The following is a 9505-nucleotide window of genomic DNA, read 5'->3' as shown; positions in this document are numbered from 1 at the left end:
TATTGATTCAAGTTATGAAATAGAGAGAGTACAGAAGGTGAATGAAATGGTGTTTTTAAAAATAATTGAGTTACAGCGAATGAAAGTTTGTAAACTGTCTAAATATTTTATCATGATTAGCATGATTACGCATGAATTAACATATTTTATGCACGGATCGCGAATCGTGCATCGTAAATCGTTAGATCGTGCATCTTAAATTACACAACCCAAAATCTTGCGTACATTCCTCTGTATAAACAGAATTGATCTTCTAGGCTTCAACAAATTTTGGATGTTCTTGTAAATAATAGTGTAATACCTAAAACTAAAAAAGTAAACCTTTTAAGATATTATAGCGGAAAAAAAGAAGAACATCATGCGATAATTATCCCGAAAGTAAACTTCAAACATTTTTTTCATTCTGTTTGATAGATCATGAAAATTGTTTACTTTTGTTCATCTGAAACAAAAACTTACAAAATGTGATATATAATGTAGTCTTAACCATTTCAGAGGGGGCTTAGCAACAGTGAAGAGTGAACATGTTTTAGCCGCGCATCTGAAGTATTCTGAATAATGAAATTTATTACCTCGATGGAACTAATTTGACGCAAACAAAAATCGGGGTAAAAATCGTGAAAAAATTAAATTTGGCGAGAAACGAAACTTTTTAATTTTTGCGAGAACTAAATATTGCGAGGTAGCAATTATTTTGATTTTTGCTAATTTTGTCAAAACTCACCAAATTCGCCAAAATTATTACCCTTAAGGTATAACGTTTACCAAAGTAAACTAAAGCGCTTTTACTCCAAATCATATATTGCGGCTTGAAAAATTTGTTTGTTCTTTTATGTTAAGTCAGGTTCACCAAATCGAAAAATTATACATTTTCATAACGTATCAAAATAAGTTTTGAAAACATGTATGGGGCGATTATTTTGTTGATATTTTGCACTTGGAATGAACAGTTTTCGTATGTGTTCGGAGAAACAAGCGACATTGGTTATGGGATGCTGACAAGAAGACAGGGAGTCGAGGTAAAATACAAATTACAAACTATCGTCGTGTTTTTTATAAGTTTTCTGTTTCCACGCTAAGATTCTTGTCACGTTTTCAGAATCTTTACGCTATTTTTTCAAGGATAGCCGGCATTAGATTGGAAAGGGTTTGTTTCTACGAAAAATCTTGTGTTTACTTACTAAACTGCCTAACTTTCCGAAGCTCATTTTTCAACGACCCAAAGTCCTGGTCTTTTTCCGCTAGTAGAGTGGCAAAGGAATCTGGGAAAAGTGGGAAACTGTAAAAAACGGCGGTATATAAGAATAAGGCTTCGAAGGCCAAAATATTGAGAACATGTTAAGAACATTTTCAGGCTTCACAGACTCTAAAACACCCAATTACTTATAAAATAGTACAAAAATACCCATGGAATGGTGAAAATACGACCATTTTAAGAACATTTTATGCCTTTTATGCTAACAAAATGTTCTTATAAAAAACGTTTATATCCCATACAAGGGAAGGGTATCAAGAGGTATCAAGTGATTTCAATTTTTATTTCCAATTTCTGTCAAATCTTCTTCAAAGAAAGAACAAAAATTGAAAAGTTGACGATTTTCAAGGATTTATCAACAACCTTGTCTCATAGTGGAACTGTTTCCCACAGTGGGATGGAATTTTTATCGAAATTCCAATGGGGATAAATATTCCAAAAATTCCACACCAATCCAAAAGCTTTTCGAACTTTGGACTCTTTACGATTGATATGTTTTGGCAAATTATCAACTAAAAACTCCGTTATATTTCTTATCAGCTTGATCACAAAGAGATTGTCGATCTTGGAAATGGAAAACGAGTAGAAGTTATAACCAAAGCATTGAAGCCATTACTGTTTGGTAAGTTGCTACTTGGAAAAATGTTGTTAGAATTGTTGTTGCATATAAAAATCAATATATATTACAATCACAGCAAAAAGTCCTTTAAATCAAAATTTTGGCATTTGAAGGTCAAAATCTTTATCCTGAATCACCATTTTATCATCAGTTTATTTACTTAATAAACTTATTTTGGGAGGGTCCATTGAAAATATAGAGATACTCACATCAAATGGTAGATTTGGTATAGAAAAACAACCCTGTCTCACAGACCTGTTAGAACTTCGTCCCACAGGGACGACGAAAATTTCTATTTTTCGTGCATGTGAAAAAAGCATCATGGCGGAAATGACGTAACTTAACAAAACATTCAACATTTTTCTTTGCACAGAGATTCCAGACTTTCTATCTGAAGAAGAGTGTGATCATATCATCAAACGAGCCCTGGATCCACAAGAAGGTGGAATTAAATTATTCGACAGCCAGGCTAAAGGAGGATTGACTTCTAATGAAACACTCAAAGCTGTTGGAGGTGAATATTTTCTTTAAGAAAGTAATGGTTCTGCAGCTAAAGGATTTTCAGCAATGGGCTTTTCCAGAAAAAAACCCGTATACCCCCTGTTGAGGAGGTCCATCATTTTGTGGCTGGAAATGCTGCAAGCCCCTAGAATTCCAGGCAATTTCAGGCTTAAACCCCTCTGGAATTCTGAATTTTAGTAGGATTTAAAAGGCTACCCCCATGGAATTCCAGTTATTTTTGACAGATTTTTGTATCTCCCTATAGAATTCCGCCACATATCAAACCTTACCCCCTTGGAACGGAAATGGACCTCCTCAACAGGGGGTATACGGTTTTTTCTGGAAAAGCCCAATGTGGCTACTAAGATTTCACCACCATTTTAAACGAAGATAAGAAAACCTCTGAGATGCTTTTTGCCAAATTTTTGCTAAATTTTCTCAGAAAAGCATTTTTTAACAGGAACTTTTTATGTGCTTTCTCAATTTTACAATTTTAAGGCTTTTTCTCAGACTCAAAATTGAATCTACCCCACCAACTCCCGTTCAAAAGTAAATCGAGTCTTTGGGTGCACTCATCCCTTAACATATCAGAAAGATACTGCGGCGGCCGCCTAACCGAGAATTCGACCACCTCAAATGGTGTTAAAAAGTGCGATAAAGATGTTAAAGGTTTTGTTAATTATTTTTTATTTAGTTAATGGTCAATCATTAGGATGGCTTGGTCGCTACGAAGGTTGGGATAAGGATGGCGATGGAAACATTACAATCGAAGAGGTAGCCAATCCAAACCTTAAAGGGACATAAAAGTAGTAAAATGTAAACATTGCGCAAACCACGTGTCATTAAAGAGAACAATTAAAATCACGTGTCCAAAACAAACTTGTAAAACAATTGAAACAATCAAAATTAGCCATATTTGTTTTGATTTTTTACTTTGGCATTGTGTATCCCGCTGCATAAGGTTTGTTTACAAATGTCGTCAGTACTTTTATGCCCCTTTAAAAAACCATAGACGTAGCGAGATATAACAATATATATTCTAATCTTCTAAGATCTTCCTTTTCTTGTCTAAAACATTATTGACAAAACATTCATTATGTACGGTCTTATCATGCAGTACTTAGACAAAAATCCTCCCCATAAAGAGCACACTAGACACCCGAAAGCTATATCGAGTTAAAAGTAGGCCTTCACGATTCAAATAAGCTTGTAAAAGATTAAGACTGAAGTTAAAAACTGTGGCTAGATGGCCTAGAAACTGTATTTATCTCGCAGTATTTGTAATAATGTGGTTTTTAACAATGCGCATGTTCATACCATGGTAAATTAATTTCAGATCATCTCGATTGCACATTTAACAAAGACTTTGGTCATGGAAGAACCCGATATTCGAGATATGTAAGTTGATTCTAAAATACCAAAAGTTTCGGATGTGAATAAATTTAGGTCCCCAGTTATAAACAGTTTCGAGTATTTTGATGTGACTTCGTACGAAACTTGTATTTTAAGTAAGTTTTAGAGTCCACAAAGCATTACCTAGATCGTTTTTAAAAGATGTTCTTATTTTTTTTCACCTACAGTATGTGGCCCCCAAAACGGCGATCAAATTTGAAATTTCTCTCAAATCTAGAGGAAAAGAGATTTTACAAAAATTTTTGCTGCATGAAAACCTTTAACATCTCTTCTTTATTTCCTGGAAGTTCTTTTTCAAAATTTTCAATTTCAACAATATTTTTCAATCGCTTAAAGATAGGTAGCTCTTTTTTAGTGGCCCCCAAAACGGAGGTTTGAAATTTTAGCGATTTCTCGAGATATCTTTAAGATATGAATACAAAATTTTAACCACAGTTTTGAAATATGATTTAGAGGGTTTTGGGCATAGCTTTATTTGATAAAATTTTTACAGTATACCCCTGGTTGTCAAAATGCAGGTTTGGGGCCCCCAAAACGGAGGTGTAGTTAAAATCAAATTATTAAGCCCAGTGGTAATAGAAGGAAAAACTATGAACATATTTGTGTTTTCCCTTAAATTTACGAGCCGATGGATGTAAAATTTATGATTTTTATGAAATATTTCAAGATTTTCGATATTGCAAAGTCCAAACTGAAAATTTAGAAATTTTCAAAATGACAATTTTGATTTAACAACGTCTTAATCAAGTTTTTGAAAACAAATCTCTTTTGTAAATAGTTCCATTCATGTATGGAATAAGCTGTGAAACTTTTAGAAAAAAAGCTTAACTGAAACTGAAAATATTAAGCTTTAAAGATATTTTTCTCATATATTTTGCAAAAAAATGACAGAATTTGCTGTTTTTGCTGATTCAGCGAAAAAATTTTTATATAATGTTAATTTTTTGTTATAAACTATCAACTCAAGGTGATAGGAATAGAATTCCAAGATTTTTTGCTTTTTCTCATATTTAGAATTTTCGGTTTTGTCAATGCTGATTCTAGGGCTCCAAAATACTGGTTGACCTTCAAGATGCTATATCTTTTACCCAGCCTCTAAAGTCACAGATGTATTTGCATTTTCTGAACGGCATTAGGTGTAGAAAGTTTCCTATACCCCGTTTTCATAACTTATTTTCAATATCCAAAGAGCTAGAGTGAGTTATATGCAATTTTTATCTAATTTTGGTGTTAAAATATTTCCTTTAGACGCAAATATGTTATTTTGAATCTGTCTCAAACCAGCAAAAACATGCTCATTTTTAAATATAACTATCATTCTTTCAAAATAAACAAAAATCGTTTAATTCTGATAAATCTACAAGTCAGAATCTTCATTTTAATGAAAACCTCCGTTTTGGGGGCCGTCTCCGTTTTGGGGGCCATATACTGTAACTATTTTGTTTTAAACATTTTAGATTTAAAGCTGTTGGACAACCAAGCATCCTAGATGATGGTGAGTGTTGATTCACTATTGTGCAGCCAACAAATTAGTACACAGTTTTGCCATTTAAAAAGCGGGTTTCACGGTTGGCAGAGGAGCGGAATCGGCCCTTTTTTGAGCGGAGTGGTCGAATTAGACGAAAATGTTGACGGAATTTCGGTAATCGGGTCCTCTATCGGAGATGGAAAATTGGCCAATTTTAGTGCGGAAAAGGGAATTTAGCCAACAAATTGGCGCAATTTCGGAATTGGCAAAAGTATTCAAAATTTAAAGTGAATTCGAAGAATTTTTGACAAAACCCTTGAATTTCGAATGAATTTTCGGTGCCGGAATTTTGGTTCTTTTTAGACGGTTTGCGGAAATTGGGGGAAAATTGCGTAATTGCCCCCCCTCCTGAGACTATCATTATCAACCAACCAATCCATAGTTTTGGTTGAAGCTTGACCGTTCTAATTTTTTTAACCTTCAGGCGCTCTTATGCTCATAAGAACATTTTCTACTTACACAATCCATAGTTAAATTGACCCATTTTATTCTTTGATTTCCATACCATAGATATAATTACAAAAGAAGAATTTCAGTTGTTGAGCACATTAGCAGTTGAGAAATATCTTGACAATTTATGGCAAAACCATCCACGTTTCAAACCAAGGACCAGTCAACAAGCATGGTTATTCATGGAACAATGGCTTGACCCTACAGTGCATAACATCAGAGAAAGGTATTTGGTATCTTAAATTCTGGCCACCCATCCTTTAAGTAACCAATTTTTTGGAAAGTATTTTCAAAAATTCTTTCAATCATACCAATGATTAGGGATCACGCATTTATTCCAGAATCGGTATTTTAGGTAACCAAAAGCAATTATATATCAGGTATTTGGTATCTCATGTCTCAGAGGTCTCTGGTACCCTATGAGCTCATTACCGCAATGTTCACCCTAACTGGACTTTGAAACAGCTACTACAAATGAAGCTCCAGATTCATAAGGAAAAACCACTATATAAAAAAGAGATTTGCAAGAAAAAATTGACGAGTTTCCACCTGAAAATGTAATGAACAAACAAACTATTTGAACATTTTTTTAGATTGGTACGATTAAGTGGATTACCAAGAGAAATTATATACGGTGGTGAAATGCTACAGGTACTTTTATGTTGAAACTTGAAATTTGTAGATGATACTTAAATCCATGAGTTCCGGGAAATTTCATCTCTTTAAAGTATGCTTAAATGTCATTTTTGCAAGTCTATTCATGATATGCAACCCTGCAATAAATAACTACTGACATTGCGTCATTTTATTACTAAGTTTTTGTCTCAGATGGGACTTTAAACAAGAAATTAGGCAAAGTTTTTCAATTGTTCACAATTCTGATGAATTTGGAGATAGAAAAACCTCTTTTTGTACCTCGCTGAGACGGAAGAACTTTGTACACTGCATCTGATTGGTTGTAAATATGTATAGAGGGGGGTTGTACTTTTACGGTGTGACGGGATTTGCCCTTTTTTAGTACGGTATTACGGGATTTGACGAAAAAAGAGACGGGAAAATGGTATTTTAAAATCAGACGGTGACGGTATTTAGGCACATTTTTGCCCTGTACAAGCCGGTGTGACGGTGTTATTATTTTTTCAATTTTCGGGATTCCGGAATTCAGCAACCCCCCCCCCCTATAGATCGATTCGACAAAATCCAGTTGGGGACTCCAAACAAACCTCAAGCAAGCTGCCTGTTCCTAACTGACAAAAGTTTCACCCACAAAACGATAAAACTAAACGGGGCTAAACGGGAAATATTTGAAGATTTTTGAGCTATCAAGGAATTACTAAATCATCCTGTAGATATTCTTTCTACCATTTCTTAGAAAAGATGGCTGATCGTGGGTGAAAATGACGTCACACGGAATCGGTCTATTGGGTAAAAACCAATAAAATAAAATACGTTCTTTTTATTATGACAGGTGGTACATTACACGACAAACGGTCATTATCATGCACACCACGATAGTGAGACACACTTAAGCGATCATGTTCCTTGTTGTCATCAATACTCTGGTGATACTCTGGGAAGCACTGGTGAATGCAAGTTGTGCAGGTAGGTAGTGTCTGTTTCCCCATGGGTAATCGACAAGTGAGAGAGGATTTCTTTTGCACTGTAAAATTGAGACAAGCTGGAGTTTTTACAAGCTCTTATTTGATTTGGTTGGTCGTTAAGATGTAATAAAAGAATCTCATTACTTTTTCTAAAGAACGCGTCATCTTTATCACTTTAATTGACCAATTAGTGAAGTATCTTGTAAAAGCTCCAGCTCATCCCGTAAAATTATCTATTCGTAATACAAAGAGATCATCGCTGTGTCATCAATTCTGCTACAAAAATTTTGCCCCCTCCTGTTGTTTACACTACTGATACATCGTTGCATATTAGTTGGGACATTTAAAGTCTAAAAAGTTTGTAGTCTAAAGCTAAATTTGTGCAAATGTTGGTATCGGGCTACTTCTCATTGAATTTTATAAGCTTAAAATAACTCCATCATTGTGAAATATTAAATCGTTTTATCCAAGTCATCAGGCTAAAAAAACAGTGACCCCCAAAAATATCTGAAGAAGATTCTTGCAACTTTCTTGTTCACAACACGTGGTTGCATCTTATGATGTTACAGATCCTAAGGGTCGCAGGGTCGCCCCTTACTAAAATAGACATGTTAATTATGGCAGAACATTGTTTTGTCAGGCTCAAGTTTTACCATGTTTTACTCCTGTTTTGGTTTATAGTCATAAGACCTGAAGAGCTTGTAATGATTATAACTGAAAATATAATTTGTTTTTTGACAGGTTTTTGACATTCATGATGTATCTAAATGATGTGGAAGATGGAGGACAAACTGCTTTCCCAATGGCTCATGAAGAAGTCTTCGATACTGACGTGAGATTACTTTAGATACTAAGCTACGATACATTTTTTACAAATATGAAGCCGTCACAACGTCCATACAATGTTCATAAGATGGATTGGGTGTAATGTCTAGGTAACAATTAATAGGGGAAAATTTGGCTAAGCAATTATCCCAGAAAGTTTTTTTTGTTTCGGCAAAAATCATTGTTCGCCAGAGGACTAAATAACTGACACTTGACTTCCATTAACTTATTATCATCGGCGTTGTGAAAATCTTTTTTTACAGCAAATTCGTCAACACGGTAACGCAAGTACTGATAAATACAATCTCTCATACGGCTGCAAGATTGCTAATCTAGTTGTCAAGCCGAAGAAAGGAAAAGCTGTTTTATGGTATAACCATTTGGTCAACCAAACCGATGGATGGATGGGCGAGTTAGATCCATTTAGTTTGCATGGTGGATGTGATGTGAAAAGTGGGGAAAAATGGATCTCCAACATGTGGATTACAGCTCCCTTTGGGAAAGATATTCAAACACCGAGTATATTTTTGAATAGGAAAGACTTTAAAATGGCTGAAGAGAAATTCAAGGAACAAAATAAAAAAGAAGAACGACAAAAAGAAGAATTATAAACACTCAGACGCCAGTTCAAGTAGCTTTGCTATGACAGAGCATGATGTACAGGGATTATGTTTCAAGGCCTGAATAAGCTAGAGAGGAAACTCTTCGGTTTAAAATGAAGCCACTTATTACCCATCTATCTAAAACGCGGGAACCGCGTGGAAACAAAATAAGCGCTGAATTCGATTGGTCGACCTAAATCTGGTGCAAATCTTAAGGCTTCACATTTTCTTACTTATTAACGTAATGTTGAAGATTCCTCTCTAGCCCCTTCAAGGCTTTAAACTCAATTTGGCAGGCCAGTCGATTTTTATATTCAAGTCATTATAAATTCATAACTTGAAAGAATCGTTACTACTAAAAATTTGCTCTTTTTCAAGCGTTTTGCGCCTTTTTGGGCTACGCTTATGAATCGATAGACGGTTTAGAATGAGTGTTTTAATATCAACAGTGTCTTGAAATAATATGATTTAATCTAAATTTCGAATTTGTTCCTACAATAATTACAAAATATAATTATTTTTGAGTGTCCAAATAAAAGCGGTGAGATCACCAATGATTTATCTAACTTACCCCTAACAATCCAGAAGTTCCCTTAACAATCAAATCGATCTGATTGGTCGAAACCCTAAATTATGATGTATTTGACCCAAATGAAACCAATGAGTGTTAAGAAAAAGCGTTCGATTGTTAAGGGAAATTTTGGATTGTTA

General features: G+C 34.6%; 1 protein-coding gene across 1 annotated transcript; it reads left to right on the top strand.

The window, feature by feature from the left end:
* The first annotated feature begins 840 nt into the window (after positions 1-840).
* Positions 841-9156, top strand: LOC136807931 (transmembrane prolyl 4-hydroxylase-like). Its single transcript, XM_067064552.1, has 11 exons — positions 841-1019; positions 1796-1877; positions 2248-2388; positions 3070-3149; positions 3712-3773; positions 5246-5283; positions 5827-5992; positions 6360-6417; positions 7235-7368; positions 8109-8199; positions 8456-9156. Exons 1-11 carry the CDS (start codon positions 903-905, stop codon positions 8801-8803), a joined length of 1317 nt encoding a protein of 438 aa, XP_066920653.1. The 5' UTR covers positions 841-902; the 3' UTR covers positions 8804-9156.
* The last annotated feature ends 349 nt before the right edge of the window (positions 9157-9505 follow it).

This window comes from Clytia hemisphaerica, unplaced genomic scaffold (assembly GCF_902728285.1).
Source record: "Clytia hemisphaerica strain Z4C2 unplaced genomic scaffold, Clytia hemisphaerica genome assembly, whole genome shotgun sequence".
Lineage (NCBI taxonomy): Eukaryota > Metazoa > Cnidaria > Hydrozoa > Leptothecata > Clytiidae > Clytia > Clytia hemisphaerica.
The sequence above is the reverse complement of the archived record's forward strand: the minus strand, read 5'-3'. Positions and strand labels throughout refer to the sequence as shown.